Source organism: Sapajus apella, unplaced genomic scaffold, assembly GCF_009761245.1.
Source record: "Sapajus apella isolate SASKATOON/1434 unplaced genomic scaffold, GSC_monkey_1.0 scaffold34, whole genome shotgun sequence".
Lineage (NCBI taxonomy): Eukaryota > Metazoa > Chordata > Mammalia > Primates > Cebidae > Sapajus > Sapajus apella.
In genome coordinates this window covers 8,797,247-8,819,587 of record NW_022436974.1, presented here as the reverse complement: position 1 = coordinate 8,819,587, position 22,341 = coordinate 8,797,247, and the positions used below count along the sequence as shown (strand labels likewise).

The 22,341-nt window shown below is 33.9% G+C and overlaps 1 protein-coding gene across 3 annotated transcripts in view; it reads right to left on the bottom strand.

Annotated features, from left to right (window-relative positions):
- The window catches only part of SLC36A4 (solute carrier family 36 member 4), a 53,993-nt gene that overhangs the window by 6,273 nt on the left and 25,379 nt on the right, over positions 1-22,341 (bottom strand). For all 3 annotated transcript variants that reach the window (XM_032295790.1, XM_032295789.1, XM_032295791.1), the window contains 4 exons: positions 15,825-16,052; positions 14,532-14,630; positions 10,926-11,095; positions 1,515-1,684 (listed from right to left, as the gene is read on the bottom strand). In XM_032295790.1, coding sequence (XP_032151681.1) covers positions 1,515-1,684; positions 10,926-11,095; positions 14,532-14,630; positions 15,825-16,052 — 667 coding nt within the window. The remainder of the gene's footprint in view (positions 1-1,514; positions 1,685-10,925; positions 11,096-14,531; positions 14,631-15,824; positions 16,053-22,341) is intronic.

Sequence of the window (22,341 nt, the reverse complement as noted above, 5' to 3'; positions counted from 1 at the left end):
CAGGTGTGAGCCACTGTGCCCGGCCAATGACTTTTAACTAAAAGAAAGCAGCAGCCCAGAAAAGGCTGCAGTTCTCTGTGCTATGAACTAAGCCCCTGACTTCTGGGAACAAACCCACAGTAGCAGATGTGGTATGGTCTGTGCCTCAGCAGATTCACAACTTCAGTATAACAATGCCAGCCAATGTGCAGAAGTGGGTGAAGTTATTAAAAAAATCTGAACCCCTTTTAACGTTGTCCTCAAGCTCCTTTACTTGAATTTCCATTACCAACTTTAAAAGAGGATATACTTTCAGAATAGAATTGTCTTACACCTATTGATAAAAACTTTTACTGAAATTAGTCTTTTTATTTAGTCATTACCAAAATACCAATAAAAGATATATTTTAAAAGTTCAAAATGTTTTAAAATATTTTTCCCACTGACTTTTTGTGTTAGTTATCAGAATATGGGCTTATTGACTTCACTCCTTAATATGATTTCTCTTATTAGTGATATAATTCACTAATTTAAGTAGTTACTTTGAAAAATACAGTTTATCTACTTTTCCAGCTTTACATTTCTCTTTTCAAACAAAATGTATAAGCCCAATTCTTTAAATCTAGGCACAAGCTCCCTGCCAGGCTGCTCAATGCAATTTACTGAGTTGCCCTGAATTTCCACCTCTATCATTCTAAATCATGCAAGATGGTTATTAATATCTTATGCAAGGAATTTCCAAAGCTGCTTGTTCCCCAGAACACTAGTAATCTGGTCCCTAGCATCATTTTAGGTAATCCCAGTTTAGTTTGGTGGTGCAATCATCTGTATATTTGTAGTTATAATAATAGTGACAATAATGATCATAACTTCCAGTTATTAATACTTTGTTAATATTATTTCTAACCCCACCAAAATGCCATAAGGAAGTTTTACTTTCATTTCATAGCTGAGGAAAGAGGAGCTCAACAATGTCATATAACTTGCCTAAACACAACAGCAAGCAAGTGGTAGGCTTGAGTTTGAATCCCCAGATCTGTGTGACTCCAAAACTTACACTCTTTCCACTATACGAAACTCAACCTCCCTTTCCATGAGTCTCCATTATGAATTCCAAATAGTAAGAAAATAAGCCACTAAAAGTATAAAAAACCAATACAAGTAAAATTAAACACTTTCTTGTAGGTAGTTATGGAGAAGTAAACTGTTAAAATATACAAAAACAGGAATTAAAAACCTAAGGAAAACTAGAACCAAAATAAAATGTGTATCAACAATGGAAGGGGTCCCATGTACACGTTATTTTAATCACCAGTAACGTAATTTTCAAAACAGCTTCATTAGTTATTTTAAGTGTGATAGGATCAGATTTGTGTTTTTCTTATGCGGTAGAAAAATAGAATTTTAACCTGAAAAGTAACACAGCTGGATGCATAAAATTGTTTCAAAAATATTGAAAAATACATCTTATGTAGCTTTCATTTTGAGAAATTCAACAATAAAAGAATTATTATGGAATACATAATGATACTTACAAGTAATACTAACCAAGAAGGATCTTATCCCAAATTCACAGATTTTTTTCCATTTAGTATGAAATTTGGATGTGATCCCAGGGATAATGATCTCTGCTGGAACATAGAACTGAATTGAATATGTCACAAAAATGCCAAAGGAATACAGAATTTTCACTGATTGATATAACCTGTTGAAAAAAATTTTCAAAATTTAGTCATTTTTTTTCCATTTATTTATTTTATTGCATTGTAGGTTTTGGGGTACATGTGAAGAACATGCAAAATTGTTGCATAGGAACACAAATGGCAGTGTGATTTGCTGCCTTCCTCCCCATCACCTACATCCGGCATTTCTCCCCTTGCTATCTCTCCCCAGCTTCCCACCCCCCACCCTCCCTCCCCTATTTCCCCCCAACTGACCCGTGTGTAGTGCTCCCCTCCCTGTGTCCATGTGTTCTCATTGTTCAACACCCGCCTATGAGTGAGAACATGCGGTGTTTGATCTTCTGCTCATTTTTAATGTGAATTTAGCTTTTCTCCTTTATTTTTAATATTAAGGTAAGTTAGAAATCCAGAATACCAAATTAGAACCTTACTACAAATGCTTGTTTATAAAAAGGCAAACTGGTCTCTAACTAAATTTCTAGATGATACAAGGACAATTCATTTTGACAAGACTGGAAAGCTTCAACATGCATGCCAGGGTTCGGGATATATTGGTAAAAAGATTTCATTAAGCCAATATTTTAAAGATTAGACTCAGCCCCCTGAAGAGCTAATATTTTCTCAACTTTCTTTTTAAAAATTGAGACTATAATATGTCTTTAATCCTGAGTCATAACCTCATTGATCTTTACATAGAAGAAAAACTCATTTTAAACTCTAAAGTACAGTTCTTGGTTGAAAATCTTCAGAGATATGTCATTAGTTGCAGAAATGTCATCTATCTTAAGTCTAAAAGCAGGCATCTAAACAGTGTCAACTTGCAAAGTTCTCTAAATTATACATACAATATGTTAAAATTACATTAAATAAGGGAAATAGAGTTGCTGGGTAAGGTTGTTATTTTTTGTACAAATTAACTTATTTCTTTGATATATAGCGCTTCAAAACAGCACACTAAAGATATTTATAAAAATATTTATATTTATTTTTATAAAATATTTAATTTTATATTTATAATTTATAATTTATATTTTTTTATATTATAATTTATATTGTATATATAATTTATATTATAATTTATAAATTATAATTTATAAAATTAAATATAAATATATTATAAATAAATATAAAATTTAAAATATAAAATTAAATATAAAATATTAAATATAAAATATTTAATTTTATATTTATAAAAATATAAAAAAGATATTAAAGATAAATATCTTTAGATTTCTACATTATGTATAACGTCCTGTTAAAACTTTGCATGTATGTCTTCATAAAGACTTCAGTAACTTTCTTATGCCTGGCAAAAGAAGACTTTTTAAATGTTGATAATGACATGAAAAGAAAACATAAAATTGTAGGACCTAGAGGAAGGAACATTACAGAATCCACTCTTTTGGGTAGCAGAATAATAAAATTAAAGTGCTGTACTTTTAAAAATTTTTAATATTTCACAACATTCAAAAGAATAGCCCAAATCACCTTGCATTTTTAAAGTAACAAAGCAGAGAGAACACTGTGGATTCAGAGTCCTGCAGCATCAGGGCAGTGATTAACACATATGTCCTCCATCAGCAGAAACATCTTCCCACAGTATTCTCAAAGTTCCACTTAACCACCTAAAATTCCTATGCACAGGGAAGAGTGTTTTCTTTCTTATAAAAAATGCAATCATTTTAAAAGGATTATATTCTTCTTTTGATAAATAAAAACCTCAACATTAATGGGTCTTTCAGTTTATTTTTGATGTCTTAAGACTTAAAGTAGTAAGGATTTTTAAATTTAAGTTCAAGGACACATGTGCAGGTTATATAGGTAAATTTGTATCATGGGGGCTTGTTGTACAGATTAGTTCATCATCCAGGTATTAAGCCTAGTACCCATTGGTTATTTTTCCTGATCTGCTCCCTCCTTACACCCTTCACCCTCAATAGGCCCCAGTATGTGTTGTTACTCTCCATGTGTTCATCTCTTCTCATCATTTAGCTCCCACTTACAAGTAAGTGTATGTGGTATTTGGTTTTCTGTTCCTGTGTTAGTTTGCTAAGTATAATGACCTTCAGCTCCAACCATGTTCCTACAAAGAACATAATCTTATTCTTTTTTATGGCTGAATAGTCTTCTATAATGTATACATACCACATATTCTTTATCCAGTCTATCATTGATAGGCATTTAGGTTGATTACATGTCTTTGCTATTGTGAATAGTGCTGCAATGAACACAGGCATGTATGTGTCTTTATAATAGAATGATTTATATTTCTTTGGGTACAAACTCAGTAATGGGACTGCTGGATCAAATGGTATTTCTGTTTTAAGGTCTTTGAGGAATCCCACCAACAGTTTCTAAGTGTTGTTCCTTTTTCTCCATAACCTCAATAGTGTGTTTTTGACTGTTTAGTAATAGCCATTCTGACTGGTGTGAGAAGGTATCTCGTTGTGGTTTTGATTTGCATTTCTCTAATGATCAATGATGTTGAGCTTTTTCTTTCACATGACTGTTGAGCTTTTTCTTTCATATGAGGTTGAGCTTTTTCATATGACTTTTTCTTTCATATGACACTTTGAGAAGTATCTGTTCATAACCTTTGCCCACTTTATTTTATTTATTTATTTATTTATTTATTGGGGACAGAGTCTCACTTTGTTGACCAGGCTGGAGTGCAAAAGCACAATCTTGGCTCATTGCAACCTCCACCTCCTGGGTTCAAGTGACTCTCCTGCCTCTGCCCCCCGAGTAGCTGGGACTACAGGCACCCACCACCATGCCAGGCTAATTTTTGTATTTTTAGTAGAGATAGGGTTTCACCATGCTGGCCAGGCAGGTCTCGAACTCCTGACCTTGTGATCCGCCTGCCTTAGCCTCCCAAAGCCTTTGCCCACTTTTTAATGAGATATTTTTCTTATAAATTTCTTGAAGTTCCTTTAAATGCTGGATATGAGATCTTTGGTGGATGCATAATTTGAAAAAATTTTCTTCCATACTCTCTGTTGATAAGTTTTCTTTGCTGTGCAGAAGCTCTTTAGTTTAATTAGATCCCATTTGTCAATTTCTGCTTTTGTTGCAATTGCTTTTGGTATCCTCATCATAAAATCTTTGCCCATTTCTATGTCCAGAATGGTACTGGCTAGGTTGTCTTCCAGGGTTTTTATGGTCTGGCATTTTACATTTAAGCTTTCACTTCGTCTTGAGTTAATTTTTTGTTTATAGTGTAAGGAAGGGGTCCAGTTTCAGTCTTCTGCATATGGCTAGCCAGTTATCCTAGCACCATTTATTGAATAGGGAATCCTTTCCCCATTGCTTTTGTCAAGTTTTTTGAAGATCAGATAATTGCAGGTAGCCTTACTTCTGGGCTCTCTATTCTGTTCCATTGGTCTATGTGTCTGCTTTTATGCCAGTACCATACTGTTTTGGTTACTGCAGCCCTGTAGTATAGTTTTAAGTTGGATAGTGTGATGCCTCCAGCTTTGTTCTTTTTGCTGAGGATTGCTTTGGCCATTCAGTCTAATTTTTGGTTCCACATGAATTTTAAAATAGTTTTTTTCTAGTTCTGTGAAGAATGTCAATGGCAGTTTAATAGGAATAGCATGGCTGGGCATGGTGGCTCATGCCTGTAATCCCAGCACTTTGGGAGGTGGGGGCGGGTGGATCATAAGGTCAGCAGTTCGAGACCAGCCTGGTCAATATGGTAAAACCCCATCTCTACTAAAAATACAAAAAATTAGCTGGGCGTGGTAGCATGCGCCTGTAGTCCCAGCTGCTTGGGAGGCTGAGGCAGGAGAAGTGCTTGAACCCAGTAGGCGGAGGTTGCAGTGAGCCACGACTGCACCACTGTACTCCCGCCTGGGTGACAAAGCAAGACTCCATCTCAAAATAAATAAATAAATAAATAAATAAATAAAGGAATAGCACTGAATCTATAAATTGCTTTGGGCACTGTGGCCATTTTTATGATATTGATTCTTCCTATCCATGACCATGGAATGTTTTTCCATTTGTTTGTGTCATCTCTGATTTCTTTGAGCAGTGTTTTATACTTCTTGTTTTAGAGATCTTTTCACCTTCCTGGTTAGCTGTATCCCTAGGTACTTTATTCTTTATATGGCAATTGTGAATTGTGGCAACATAATATCATTCACTATTGGCACATGAAAGATTTGGCTCTCAGCTTGACTGTTACTGGTGTATAGAAATGTTGATGTTTTTTGCACACTGATTTCGCAGCTTGAGACTTTGCTGAAGTTGCGTATCAGCTTAAGAAGCTTTTGGGCTTACTATGGGGTTTTCTAGATAGAGGATCATGTCATCTGCAAACAGGGATAGTTTGACTTTGTCTCTTCCTATTTGGATGCCCTTTGTTTCTTTCTTTTGCCTGATTGCTCTGGCCAGGACTTCCAATACTATGTTGAATAGGAGTGGTGAGAGTAGTAAGGATTATAAACAGTTTTCTAAACTATGGCAAGAAGAGATTCAATCAGTATCCCACGATTATATATTTACTATACAAAAGTAAGATGAAATTTGAAAGCTGAGTAAAAATAGCTTTGAAAATACATAGCACAATTAGAAAAGAAGGAACTCCTTAGAACTAACAACATTTAAAACTTAATTTTTAAAATTAGCTAAGGATATGTTTCTCAGCTTGAGGCTTAAAGGCTACACATAAATGATCAAGTTACTGAATATATACAACATAATTGAAAGACACGTGTTTCCTATACTATGATATGCAACCATGATATTTAATTATACTATGATAATTAAACAAATATTCTTGTTAGTTTATTATCAGTTTAACAGAAGGACATTGCTTTTTCTTAATTATCTTTTCACTTAAATGTTTTTAATATGTGGGTAATAATAGATTTAATATTTTTAAAAATAAAAATGCATCATTTTGCATGTAAGTACTTTTTTACTGACATAAAATAAAGTTACATTGGCTAAGAATCATAGCATTAATTATATGCAAACATTATTATTTGGCGTGACACAGAGTTAAAATGATAAATAAAATGGTATGCATGTTTTAGAAATTGGTATATCTACTAATTAACCAAAGAAGAGCTATAGAGAAATAAAAGAGCATCTTTAAAAAGTGCCATAGTTTAGTATGAATTCACTCCTACTCCTTTTCTGTTTCAAGAACCCACTTATTTCTATGTTTGGCATCTATATTTTCAATCACTCTAAACTATTTTTTCCTACTTAACTTTTGTATGGATATTATCACAACTTTTTCTTCATTTTGGTTTTAGGTAGCATCTATTGTAAGGCTTCTTTTGTACTACATTTTAGAAATGAAGTTGAAAGGAAAAATCTACCCAGTAAATCTTCTTTCTAAAGAATAACAAACTTTCTTAAAGTCACAGGAATTTGTTTTGAGGGTATACAAAAACATCAAACAACTATAAACAACATTTAGTATACATTAAAGGGTTTTTTAAAACTCCTTGCTCACAATGCTCCTGAGAGTTAGAGACTATGTTTTATTCTTCTCTGTATATCCCTTCAATGCACTTAGTATTAATAGGTGATTGATACTTATTATTTATCAAAATAGTTATGGATAGGTAATTCTTAGAAACTACAACCATTCAAGATGACAAATATTAATAGCACCTCAAAGAATAAATGGATTTATGTTATGCTTAGAAACAAAATCTATTATAATGATAGTAAAGAATTTAATACCTTAGTGAAAAACAGAAATGTACTTTTAATAATTATTTTTCAGCCAATATATTAAATCAGATTATAGGGAGAACACAGCTTAATGTTCCAGTGAAAATATTAGTTTTGAAAACATAGAATATCAAAATTTATAATGCTTTTATTCTTTTCCCCACATTGGCTAATAAATCAACCATCAGCTATGAGTATCTTAAAATTTTTTAAACCAAACTTGGGACTGTTTCTGCTTCTCAAGAATGAATACAGAAGCTACCCTTGGAAATAACCTGGTAAGTCACTTTCCCTCTTGGACTTTTTATGATGCTCAGGTTGAGAATCTTGAGGCCAACAGTTCAGAAAGATTAAGGGTAATAATAACAAATTGGAGCTTCTCTAAGCCATGCTTGCTTTATCCTATGGCCTTTTTTTAATTCAATCTTACCTTGCAGAAATAACCCTAATAAACTCTGAGACTTTGTCAGTTTGTACCAAAAGCCCTTTATCGCTATTCATAGCTAGTAGGCATTAGTTCTCTTGGACACTCTTTTTTCTTTTTTTCAGACAGATTCTCACTCCGTCACCAGGCTGGAGTGCAGTGACGTGATCTCAGCTCACTGCAACCTCCGCCACCTGGGTTAAAGTGATTCTCCTACCACAGCCTTCCAAGTAGCTGGGACTACAAGCACGCACCACCATGCCTGGCTTTTTTTTGTGTGTGTGTGTGTATTTTTCAGTAGAGATGGGGTTTCACCATGTTGGCCAGGATGGTGTCAATCTCTTGACCTCGTGATCCACCCACCTCAGCCTCCCAAAATGTCTAGGGCATTCTTATAACATCATTGGCTTTCATAGTCCACCAACAGAGTATGCTGCACAATCTCTAACTTCTGCAGCCTCTCGTGTGAAGCACAGGAAAGAAGTGAGAGGCTCATACATAGTATATTAAGAAAGAAATATTAGATATTATCCCATAATTATTCTAGTCCAAACTTCTCACTCTAGAGAATGCCATGACTATAAAAAGGGATAAGTAACTCTTCTCTTGTATCCCCCAGCTGTGAATATTATTTTAACTGTCCCACAACTGCAGAGTCCACACAGAAATAGACCACAGGCTGCATAAGGCATATCTCCACAGAGCAAAGGCATTAACCAACACAAGCTCTCTAAAGGAAAATATTTATCTTGACTTGCTTTCCTGTTTTTTTCCAGATTTTTGTTGTTAATTAGGATACTTTTCCTAGGCTTTCCTCTAATGAAAAGTGGTGTCTAGCTAGACTTCCTCAAATAGAAACTATTATCTAGCAGTCCCTTTTAAATTGAGAGTCTCTACTAGTTCCATCCTAATTGGAAAGTCACAGCAATTAGGAATAATCTGAGATGTAGAAAAGGGCTATGGAAAAAGGGAAGGATTAATTGAAACTACTTCAGGGACAGTGTCACCCTCCAAGGTTAAGTTGTGAATACCAAAAGCATTCTCTCATCCTTTCCCATTATTTCTGCATCACATTCTGATGTGCCCGGGAATATGAACCTTTCAATGTGAATGTGTAGACACTCCCCACTTCAGATCCTTCCCCCATAAAATACTCCTTACACAGTTTTGTAAATAAGAACAAGAAAGAATTCTGACATTATTTCCACGTACATTTATATTTGACATTAACTGTCAAATTTATTTCTAAAATGATCATTTTTAAGACTTAGTCAAAGTATTATTATTGTTATTAATATTATTGAGACAAAATCTCTGTCTCCCAGGCTGGAGTTTAGTGGTACCATAACAGCTCACTGTATCTTCAACCTCCAGGGCTCAAGTGATCCTCCCACCTCAGCCTCCCAAATATCTGCGACTACAGGCTTGGGCCACCACACTTGGCTAATTTTTAAATTTTGTGTAGATTTGGAGTTTTGCTACGTGTCCAGGCTAGTCTCAAACTTCTGGCCTCAAGCAATCCTCCCAACTTTTTCCTCCCAAAGAATTGGGATTCCAGACATAAGCCACTATGCCAGGCTTTAAATATTATTCTAAATGAGGAAAAAATATCATTCTATTTTCTAAACATTGTATAGTATTTGAAAAGATGAACTATACTACCATATTTTTAGCCTTTATTCTCTTATTCTAAGCTGTTTAAACTTCTAGTTCATTAAGCTGCTAGTTTCATATTATCAAAAAGAAACCAAAAAGCACATTTGAAGGGAACAAAATTATATAATTAACTATAAAGAGTTAATAAAATAAATGCTATGTGACCATATATTTTGTTTATAATTATGACTCCACCTTGAAATATATTTATAACATTTGCAACATGTTTCCATTTTGAAATACATTTATGTTAGCTAAAGTAAAATTGTAATAAAAAATATAAACACACCACATGTGTGCCCCTTGTGCAATCTGAAAACTATCCTAGGTACATCTGCTCTGTCATAAATGACTTCCTGTAAACATTTGACCTAGCAACATTTTTGACTCCAATAAATGCCCAGGATTCAAATGACTATTAAATGACAGACAAATTCTCACCAGGAAGCCAGTAAGAAGAGATAATTTCTGCTATTGTTGCTTTTCACTAATATAATAAGCCATTTAAGGTTTCACAGATTTTTGTATCCAAGTAGCTAAGGTAGTAGTGTGACAATAATTCAATCAGCAATTCCACATTTATTCTTTGTATATACGAAAACTAAGGAGTTACCTTCCATTTTGTAAATAAGAAAATAAGTCTGCATGGTAATCACTGCCACTGTCTTTGAAAATTTTCCAAAGACAAATCTCTGGAAAAAGGAAAAATCATATATATATATGACGTTTAATTTAGCAGGATATGGTTCCAGTATTAAAGAGAACATTAAGATGATGCACCGTTTTATTATTTATAATGTGTCCCAACTGTGTTCTGAAAGGACTTGGAAAATATATACTATGAAGCTGACCAAAACAGCAAGGACCATAAATAATGTAATCTATTATTTTATTAGGAACCCTAGGTGTTTGGGTTTTTGCCAATAAGAACAGGTATTAATTTTTTTATTAAAATGTGTCCATATTAAAATAATCCCTGTTCTACTCTTATACTTCACATGGATTTGGAACAACCTTCAGCTTTAAATCTTTTTTAAAAAAATCCCAAAACAATCCTAAATTCCTATTTGATCTCCTCCAAAGATTAAGAAAAAATTCCAGATGGCACAAATTAGTCACAGTAATTTTCTTTTTTTTTTCTTTTGAGACGGAGTTTTGCTCTTGTCACTCAGGCTGGGGTACAATGGCATTATCTTGGCTCACTGCAACTTCCACCACCTGGGTTCAAGCGATTCTCCTGCCTCGGCCTCCAGGGTAGCTGGGATTACAGGTGCCTGCCACCACACCTGACTAATATTTTTAGTAGACGCTGGTCTTTAACTCCTGACATCAGGTGATCCACCGGCCTCTGCCTCCCAAAGTGCTGGGATTACAGCAAATCACAGTAAAAATTGTAAAAGTCTAAACCATAAATCTAAGAACACGCCTTTATCATCAAACAATGGTTATAAAATATATAAATTAGTATTGAGAAATTCAGATACACCTACCATACATCTTGGGGAAGATTTAAAGTTATGCTTCCCTTGATTTCATCACGGAAACACATATATCCTAAAGTAGCTAATGTTACATACAAAGTTGTAACAATCCCCATGCCAATATTCAATGCTTGAGGGAAACGTTTTGATTCTTTCATTTGGTTTTCCAGTGGAAGGACCTAAGAAAAGAATATAATTTTTTTAAAGGGAATACAAGTATTTAAAAATAACAGTGTCTCTTATACATACAAATTGGTTGTTTATAGCCTATATGCAAATTTTTTTACTTTAAAACACATATAATTCTTGAAGTATATTTTCATTGCTATATATATGTATATGTGTATACATACATATATAGCAATGAAAATATACTTCGACAATTATGTTTTTAGATATATGCGTGTATATACATATACACATATATATGTATGTATATATACATATATATATAGCTACCTATTTTTAAACTCTTAAAAACATTTAAACTCAGCTCTTGGCAGGCAAATCTGTCCGTTTTTTAAATAACCTTTATATTTTGTAGTAATTTTAGATTTACAGAAAAGTTACAAAGATAACACAGAGATCTCCTATATACCCCGACCCAGTTTCTCCTACTGTTAACTTTTTACATTACCATAGTACATTTGTGACAACTAAAAACCAACATTGGTACATCACTATAAAGTAAACTGCAAATTTCCTTAGGATTTTATTAGTTTTTCAGTTAATATCCTTTTTCTGCCCCAGAGCTCCATCCAGGATACCCACAGTGCATTTTGTCACCACGCCTCCTGTCTGTGATAGTTTCTCAATCTTTGTTTGTTATGCATTATCCTGCCAGTTTTAAGGAGTACTGGTCTGATATTTTACATGATGCCTCTCTATTTAGGTTTGTCTGAGGTTTCTCTCAAGACTGGACTGGTATTATAGTTTTAGAGAAGAAGGTGAAGAGGTGAAGTGCCTGTCTCATCACAGGCTATTAACATGATTTATCACTGGTGAAGTTAATTTTCATCAGTTGGTTAAGGTAGTATTTGCCAAGTTTCTCTGCTATACAATTACTTTTCTTCCCTCTCACCATACTCTGTTTATTGAGAGCAAGTCCCTAAACCCAGCCCCATCTCTGGGGTGTAGGAGGGGATTAGTTATAATGCCTGGAGGGAGGAGGATTATCTAGGATTCTCACGTATGTATGTATGTATGTATGTATGTACCTTAGCATGAGTTTAGGTATATTAGTTTTATATATTGAGTTATAATCCAATGTTCTGTTATTTGTTGTGTTACTTATGTTATTATTCCAGCTTTGGCCATTGTAAATTCCATCAGGTTGGCTTCTTTGCCCCTTTGACATGCCTCTATTCTTTTATTTCTTGAACACATTCTTGCCTTCTGACGTTACAAGATAAGCTTTAGCCTCATCTTGAATTTCCTTGCTTCAGCCCTAAAATCAGCTATTTCTCCAAAGAACTTTGGTTCTCTTGTAGAATGGTATTTAGACATGAAGATCTGGTATTTAAAAATAAAGATTTGAGTGTGTGTTTATTGCTACCGGGGTATCACTGCTTGTAGCCCCTCTCAGGAGACAGAACTAGGAAGTATATGCATGTATACCAACCCATGTATACACATGTATCTGTAGCTGGTTTTATATCCAGCCAGCTGTATCTACTGTCTGTCAATTTCAGTAGAACTAATAAATAATTTTTATTTTATTGAAAAAAGAACCTTTAAAGAAAATAAGAAAAGGGTGATTGAAAAATCAAGTTTTTAAGGCAAATCTTCTGAGATTTTAGCCATATAACTTGGCCATATAGTGAAAGACCACAGTAATAATAATAATAGCAAGTATTTACTGGAGTGTTCATGATATTTAAGGTATAATTCTAAAAGCTTTGCATGCAGCATCTTATGCAGTCCTCATAATAACTCTATGAGATGATAAATCTAATATTTCTCCACTTTTTACATAAGTCAGTCAGTTCCATATGGAAACATTAATTGCTAACAGCAGCAAGAGGGCAGAGAACAGTTTGGATGCTCTGGAGATAACCCAGACAGGAAATATGGGCACTGGCCAAGAATGGTGTCAGTGCAGCTAGAATGGCAGAAGGAGAAAGAAATGAACATTTCCTGAGGCCTTCTCTGTGTCACGCAGCATTATAGGTATTTTATGTATACAGCTAGTGCTCGACTTATGACCACGATTGGGACTGGCAGACCGGTCATAACACGATTTATCATAAGTTGAGTAGTCTATATGTACAGTTGAAATGGTGCACGCGGAGACGGTAGTGCTGCCAGAAGCTGGTCCGCACTGTCGTACACCCCGCTGGGCAACGTTTGCGCTGCCAGACGCGGAGTAGTCGTGGCTAGCGATTGTGGTTGTAAAGTTGAATGGTCGTAAGTTGCATAGATGGTAAGTTGATCAATACCTGTAGTCTCGTTTATGGAATGGATTTGAGAAATATAAAAGAAGAATCAACATTAATTATCAATTGAAATAGGGAACCAAGGACAAAGTAAAAGAAATCATTCCAGTGTTTCAAGCTTAAGCAACTGAAGTTAAAACTAAAAAGGAAAATGAGAAAGTAAAGCTGGTTTTGGACGAGAAAATATGTGTCAGACTTTGAAATTGTTGAATTTGAGATTCAGAGGAAATATCCAATAGTTAACTAGCACTCACCAGTAAAAGACAAACATGAAAATCTGCAGCTATGTTTGTAACAGCAGTAAAAGCAACTGTGAAAATTTGTAAGAATTTATGAGAGTTATCTAAAAAAAAATTCAGAGACAGCAGAAACCCACGTAAAATGGTATAAAATTTTATTTTAGATCTATTTTGTCTGGGGTTAATATAAATAGATGTTTACAAGGGTTTTGCTTCCATATCAGACCATCAGACTATGAAACATAAACTATGGAGCAAAGCAGACAGCAAGACTCTGTTTTCTCCAAGTATACAAATGTTAGGCTTTAAATAAACCAGGAGCTACCTGAATGAAAATATTTAACATCTGAGAATCCTCAGAATCTTTGGAGTTTATCTTGCTATTAGCTTTATGATAACATTGTTTCTCAAAACAAACATTATATTCATAAAACTATAGGGAGAATTTATATCCAACTCTTCTTATATAACAGTGATTTTGCAACTATTTCAATTCCCTTCAAATAATCTAACCTATAAAATATGCTTCAGATGTGCCTGAGTATGTGGGATACAAATTTTTTTAAACTCGCCTTGAGTTAATAATTTTGGAAGCCAGGTGATATTTACATAGGAGTTCATTACACTACTCTCTAAATTTTGTATAGGTTTGAAATTTTCCATAATAAAATGTTAAAAATAATCTGGCTAATTTCTTCATTTTATAGATAAAGAAAAAGAGAATTAGAGAGCCTGAGTGGTATGTCTAACATTAAGCTCTTCATTAGTGAAAGGACTAAACTATAATTCTAATCTAACACACCAAACTGTACATTGTCTACTAGGAATAAAGAAAATTGAAATAAAAAAGAAAAATATGCATTTTTAAATATAGCTAGACTATATAAATCATTGTGTTGAATTAAGATTTTAAAAAATAATAATAAAGACTAAATTCTTACCACTCCTATGCCTTCAAAAGCAAATACAGCAGTACCAAAAAAGAGTGGGTATTTCTTCCAACCAGCCACTACTGGAAGGTTGTGGGGATCTGGCATGTTCTAAAGAAAGGAAGAAAAAAGGAAGACAGGTTACATCTTCACTTATTCTAAATAATTTAAAATGAAAGAAAAATCATAAAATTTTGAGCTTCACAACAGCAAAGCTTGGTTATAAAACTGAATAATTCTTTCAATAAACACTTTAAGAATCCCATGTTAAATATAGCCAAGCTGTTAAGACTTCACTGCCAAAAGCAATTGTTTCCCTCATGCCCACACATTCCATTTGAGCAAAATGCTCCTGATTACCTGCTTCCACCTGCAAGTCCCAGGCTCTGCACACTAGGTCTAGCTCCTGCCACAACAGGAAATACGTAAGTACACTCAAGGCCTAAGCTGAGAGCCATATAGCCAAGTTAACAACCACTGCTGCTGATGCCCAACAAAAATTCATTCTCCACTCTATTTTCAGTCAGATTTTACAACAATTACCTTGGAAATAACATAAAAAATGAATTAGATGAGAGGTGACTGGAACCCTTCTTGGGTCTTTGGCACCTTTGCAAGATGAAAGCTATATAACTGCTCAATAGCAAAACACATATATACATACAGACATACTAAATCTTGCGAACTATTTTAAGGGATTTGAAGAATCCCTGAATCCTATCAATAGATTATTTTAAGGAAACTGGATTAAGAATCCCCAGACTATGGACAATGAAATCAGTTGAGGTTATTGCACATACTTCAGATAAAGGGATTACAGACTAGTGTAGTGGCAGTGGATTGAAGCAGTAGCAGCAAATAAAAATTCAGAAGTGAAAGGAAATTGTAGATTTACATATATATATATGCATCTCTTGTGGTTGGTTCAAATTTTAAAGGAATAAATAACACATTTAATGAATACCTGGTTTCACATTTGGCACTGTACTAAGGACATAATCCTAAATCTCATAATAACTCTAATAGGGTAGGTATTATTATCTTCTGAAGCACTGTCCAAAGCCCAGAAGCATATTTACCAAGATTCAAGATCTGACCACAAACCCTGTTGGTTTAATCTCTGTGTCATATACTTTCCTAACTCAACAGTATCCCCGTAAAAGAAACCAACATTTACTGATTATACACTGTGTGTCACATATAAAGTCGGGGTCTTTACACTTCATTACTTTTACTTCCAAAGTAAACAAAAACTTTACTTATATAGAAAAGGTAAGAGCTTGATTAAAAACATTTTATACTTACCCTGACAACATATTGGTAAATTATCACAAGACTGACGGCCATGGAAATGTTGGCAAGGAATGACAGTACAAACAGATTCTTTAGTTCACGAATGAAGACCAAAAGAATTATAAATGGAAGAAAGCAAAGCATATATATCCTTAGGTCAACACTTCTTCTCTCACATGGATTTGATGAATTGGTATTATTCGAAATAAACACTTTACTCTCCAGGAATCCTTCATGAACCTATACAGGATTACCAGGAGAATAAAGAAGGGGGAAATCTTCCATCAACTTATAATCATAAAACACATGTACAAAGAAAATTACAATCTGTACACTTTAAAATACAATTCTATGATACACTTTAAAATATTTAAATTTACATTTTTTAAAGATACTCTGGTTTTCTAGAAACATATGTATCAAATATAAAGATAACTGAAGATAATCTTGAAAGATAATTTTATCATATTATAAAAATAAAGTTCATTAGAAAATTGTAATGATAAATTCACTAATGTATACTGAAGCTTTCTGACTATCATGCTCATGATACCTCCAAAGACTCAAGTATCTATTTTTGAGATCATCAAATTTGGGACAATACATGTCTAGGATGGCCACTGAGTATTCTCTAGCTTATATTTTTCAGATAGGAAACAAGCTCTAATTATCTCTTAGAAATGTAGTCTAAGCAAAATTTTAAAATTATCGCCTAACTTTAAAACTTTTATAAAGCAATTATTTATAAATTATCATCACTATCAATAAATATTTCCACTACATTCATGCGTGGCCATATGGTAGATAGTACATAAATTTTTGCTGTAGCAAAACACTTCTACAAAATAAATCAACTTTATATTAAAGCTTATTCAGCCACTCCTATAACCCAATTTTCAGATTTCAAAACAAATATGATTTAAAAATATGATTTACAGGCTCCATATATTACAAACTATCTCTGATCCAATTTAATCACATAATGCTACTTAGTAAAATAGAAATGAAATTATAGAGGACTTTAGAAACAGTCTTAAAATTTTATAGCAGAGGCAGATCATGCTATAATTTAAATACCAGTGAAAACTTATTTACCCCCAAACATAGCGTACCCTCCTTTGAACACACCAATATAGTTGAGTCTCTGGACAATACATTCTAAAAATTCTTGTAATAATAATAGCTAGTGTTTTTTGAGTACTTTATGTGTATCTGGTACTGAACTATATGCTTTACATACAACATCTATCTCACTTAATACTCAAAATGATTCTCTAAAGTAGGTGGTAATATTAATTCCAATTTATAGTTGAGGAACCTGAGGCTTCAAGAGATTTTTTTTTAAACCTTGCATAATATCAAGCCAGTAAATGTTGGTTCTAGGATTCAAACCCAGGCTTGTTACTCCAGAATTAGCCTGACCAAAATACTGCAACCCAGAGAGGAGGGCTCTGCCCAAGCAGCCACCTGGTTTCCACTCTTACATCTCTATCTCTAAATGTAGTAATTAAGAAGCCAATAAATCAGAAGATTAAAATAAATTTGATATGATTAATAATTTAAGTGTTCCTTCTACTTTAATTTTACATGTATAATCTACCATAAGCTATGTTTAATGTCACTATAAATGTACATATCATCTTAGATTGTAGATAATGTATCTATTAGATTTTTGCCCTATAAAGGGAATTTATAACTGACACTGGACTAACATACTCTCAAGTTATACCACGCACCATTTAAGAAATGCACAGCTCATGACTACCTTGTAAGTGACCATCAAAACTTTACATTTTATTTTCTATCATTTGAAATAAAAGCAAAATTGGTGAATTACATTCCTTGGTTTTACAAACATATTTGATTGTTGACTTAATGTTCTAGTAGCTGAATTATTTAGAGCCAAATACTTGTTATGAAAGCAGTACCTCCAATAATTAGATTAGATAATGATCAAAGTAAAGCTCTAACAAAGATAGCTGGCAAGAGAAAACCAGTCATATAACCAATATTTTAAAGGGCTGTTTTAATTATTATTAGGTGCTTGGGAATTTAAAATTAATTCTATCACAAATATCTTATAGTATTTTAGCACTTTTGGCAGAAAAGTGGTTATAAAAATTCTCAGGATTAAAAATAAAATAAAATAAAAATGTAGATACATACCTAGAGCAAGATTCAGGTAAACATTTGAGTCCTTTGGTGCCCTCTAGAGACAGAGATTGGCTATCTAATAGGACTTCCTATGATCTCACATGTTTACCAAAATGTAAAACACTGAAATAAACATTATAAAATATAATTACTAAATTCAGTTGTTTCCATTTGAGCTCAAATTTACTAAAATATACCACTTACTAATTTTTCAATGATTTCATAATTTAATAGTTAAAATTCCAATTGCAGATTACGTTCTTCAGTAAAGCCAAATGCAGAATTGAAGTTACAGTTCCCTACATTTGTATAATGTTTTACATTTTACAAAGGCTTTCACAAGCCTTTTATCAGCTGAGCCTCACAATAAGTTTATGAGAAACAAGGAGATATTTTGTTACTATTCCCATTTTACAAATAAGGAAACTGATGCTAGACCAGGGATGAGGGGGTTTTGCCTCATGTGTGAGTTAAAACTGAGAAAGCAAAGATTTGAACTCCTATCTTCTGACTCTACAATCAATGGTTTTGGGGATTGCTACATTTTTAAAATGTAATAGTGTATTCATTACCCATTCTCCATGCCCACGTACTACTATTTTATCTATCTGACATTTTCTAGAGTATCTTAGAGTAAGAACAGAGAGAAGCAACTATAACCACCATGGACTTAGATTCATCAGAAGCACTAGTGTTCTTTTTCCCCTTCTGATTGTGCATAGTCTTAATGGGACCAAGAATAGTCATGTGGCAGTTACATAGCAGGTTCTACATTTGTGTGGCAACTAAACCCTTAATTCTTTTGGTTAACAAAATACATTTCAATTCCATGTAGATTAAGGGGAGGGTAACAATCCTATGGTTTCTAACTATAACAGTAAGTAGCAATTGGTAAGGTTTAATCAACTACTGTGTCTGCTATTGTATAATGCCAATCAAATGTAAAAGAACACCTCTGTAGAAAATGAAAATCTCTGATCTCATGCAGCTTCAGTGACCATCTCAACTACTTTCTCAAACCTGACTGCCTTTTTTTCCATGTTACTCTTTATGACTCAAAGGACTTTTACTTTTCTATCTGTAGCAGGCACTCTCCTTACTTCCAGAGAGTCACTTTTTCTACCTGATCTTCACAGGACATGTGCAAAGTTTAACTTTTCCATTCAACTTGAGAAGCAACTGATAATTTTTCATAAAAGAAAGTCACAGATTCTAAGCTTATAAACATTTATTTTATCCACCTCATCTACACTTTATGTCATATAAACACACTCACAACTAAAATCAGACAAGACAACGTCCCATGGGGTGATGAACAATTAACATATTGGATGTGACAGAGACCTAGGTTTCAATCTAATTCCATACGACTTCGGGCACATTATTCAAGTTTTGTGAGACTGCTTTCTCATTCATAAAATAAGCAAAGTACTTACAGAGTAGTTATAAAGATTAAATAATGTATATCATAGTTTATTAATATGAAATTGACATTATTCTTAAATTCAAATAGAGCTTATTGATAACTCCATTAGAAGATAGGTATTAGAAAAGATACAGTACTACGATGTTACACAACTCCAGAAAGGCATAATTTCCCTCATATTATATATAAATGACTGGTAAGATATATCTTGTCACTCTCATTAATAAAAAGCCTCTTAATGGATTTAGGAGTCCTAGGAATATGCAATTTGGAGAAATAAATATTTGTAAAATCAAAACAACATCATCTATAACAAGTAACGCGAATGGAAGAACTGATGATTTATTTGATAAACAAGACTATAAGCAGGACTCTAATTAGCTCTAATGACTGTTACTGTTTTCTATGTCTACATCTCTCACGCTACTTGCTCTCGTTAAGATCTTTCACTCTATTCTATAGTCACAATATGTATGAGGGAACACCTGTGTCTGATGGTTTACATTACAGATTTTTTCCTGCCAGAAATAGGTGTATAAGAACTTATTTGCAAATATCTAGTAAAAGAATAAATAGTTTAAAAATAGGATATTTTGAAAAAATAATAAAATGAGGGTAGAAAGAAAAACTACAGAATTCATTGGGACTCTCAGATGCAGACAGCATCTAGGAGTACCTTCCTGGCTAAAACTGTCAGCAGTTACAACACTAATCTCTGGACGCCATTCCCATTAAAAATTTTTTTTTATTATCTTATTTTTCCCTAAGTCATTGGGGTACAGGTGGCATTTAGTTATACAAGTAAGTTCATTAGTGGTGATTTGTGAGATCCTAGTGCACCCATCACCTGAGCCGTAGACACTGCACCATACCCCTCACCCCCTCCCACTCCTCCCCATAAGTCCCCAAAGTCCATGGTATCATTCTTATGCCTTTGTGTCCTCATAGCTCCCACATATCAGTGAGAACATACAATGTTTGGTTTTCCATTCCTGAGTTACTTCACTTAGAATAATAGTCTCCAATCTCATCCAGGTCATTGCAAATGCTGTTAATTCATTCACTTTTATGGCTGAGTAGTACTCTATATATATATATATATATATATATATATATACATGTATATGTACTCCATACATATATATGATGGAGTACTATTCAACCATGAGCGTGTGTGTGTGTGTGTGTGTGTGTGTGTGTGTATATATATGTGTGTGTGTGTATATATATACAGTGCTGCTATAAACAGGTGTCTACAAATATCTTTTTCGAATAATGACTTCTTTACATCTGGATAGATACCCAGTAGTGGGATTGCTGGATCAAATGGTAGTTCTTCTTTTTTAATTCCATAAGAATTTTAAAATTGTTTTTTCTAACTCTGTGAAGAATGATGGTGGTATTACTTTTAGTAATTTAAGGAATCTCTACACTGTCTTCCATAGTGGCTGTACTAGTTTACATTCCCACCAGCACTGAAGAAGTGTTCCCTGATCGCTGCATCCACGCCTACTGTTTTTTGATTATGGCCATTCTTGGAGGAGCAAGGTGGTGTCACATTGTGGTTTTCATTTGCATTTCCCTGATCATTCATGATGTTGAACATTTTTTCACGTTTGCTGGCCATTTGTATATCTTCTCTTAAGAACTGTCTATTCACGTCTTTAGCCCAGTTTTTGATGGGGCTGTTTGTTTTTTCCTTCCTGATTTGAGTTCATTGTAGATTTTGGATATTAGCCCTTTGTCAGAGGTACAGATTGTGAAGATTTTCTCCCACTCTGTGGGTTGTCTGTTTACTCTGCTGACTTCTTTTTGCCATGCAAAATTCTCTAGTTTAATTAGGTTCCATCTATTTATCTTTGTTTTTATTGCATTTGCTTTGGGGGTTATTGCCATGAAATCCCTGCCTCAGCCAACGTCTAGAAGGGATTTTCCAATGTTATCTTCCAGAAGTTTTATAGTTTCAGATCTTAGGTTTAATTCCTTAATCCATCTTGAGCTTTGCTTTTGTATAAGGTAAAAGATGAGGATCCAATTTCATTCTCCTGCATGTGGCTAGCCAATCTTCCCAGCACCAGCTGTTGAAAAGTGTGTCCTTTCCCTACTTTGTGTTTTTGTTTGCTCTGTAGATCAGTTGGCTGTAAGTATTTGGGTTCACTTCTGGGTTCTCTATTCTGTTCCACTAGTCCATGTGCCTGTTTTTATACCAGTACCACACTGTTTTGGTGACTATGGCCTTATAGTGTAGTTTGAAATCAGGTAGTGTGAAGCCTCCAGGTTTGTTCTTTTTGCTTAGTCTTGCTTCGGCTATGCAGGCTCTTTTTTAGTTCCATAAGAATTTTAAAATTGTTTTTTCTAACTCTGTGAAGAATGATGGTGGTATTTTGATGGGGATTATGCTGAATCTGTAGATTGCTTTTGGCAGTATGGTCATGTTCACAATATTGATTCTACCCATCCATGTGTATGGGATGTGTTTTCGTTTGTTTTTGTTATCTGTGATTTCTTTCAGCAGTGTTTTGTAGTTGTCCTTGTAGAGGTCTTTTGACTCTTTAGTTAGGAATATTACTAAGTATTTTAATTTTTTTGCAGGTTTTGTAAAAGGGGTTGAGGTCTTGATTTGATTTTCTACTTGGTCACTGTTGGTGTACAGAAGAGCTACTGATTTATGTACATTAATCTTGTATCCAGAAAGGTTGCTGAATTCTTTTATTAGTCAGGGAACTCCATAACTTAATATAATAAAAGCCATCTATCACAAACCCACAGCCAACATAATACTGAATGGGGAAAAGCTTAAAGATTCCCCCTGAGAACTGGAACAAGACAAGGATGCCCATTCTCACCACTCCTCTTCAATACAGTACTGGAAGTCCTAGCCAGAGCAATCAGACAAGAGAAAGAAAGAAAGGGCATCAAAATTGGAAAAGAGGAAGTCAAACTGTCTCT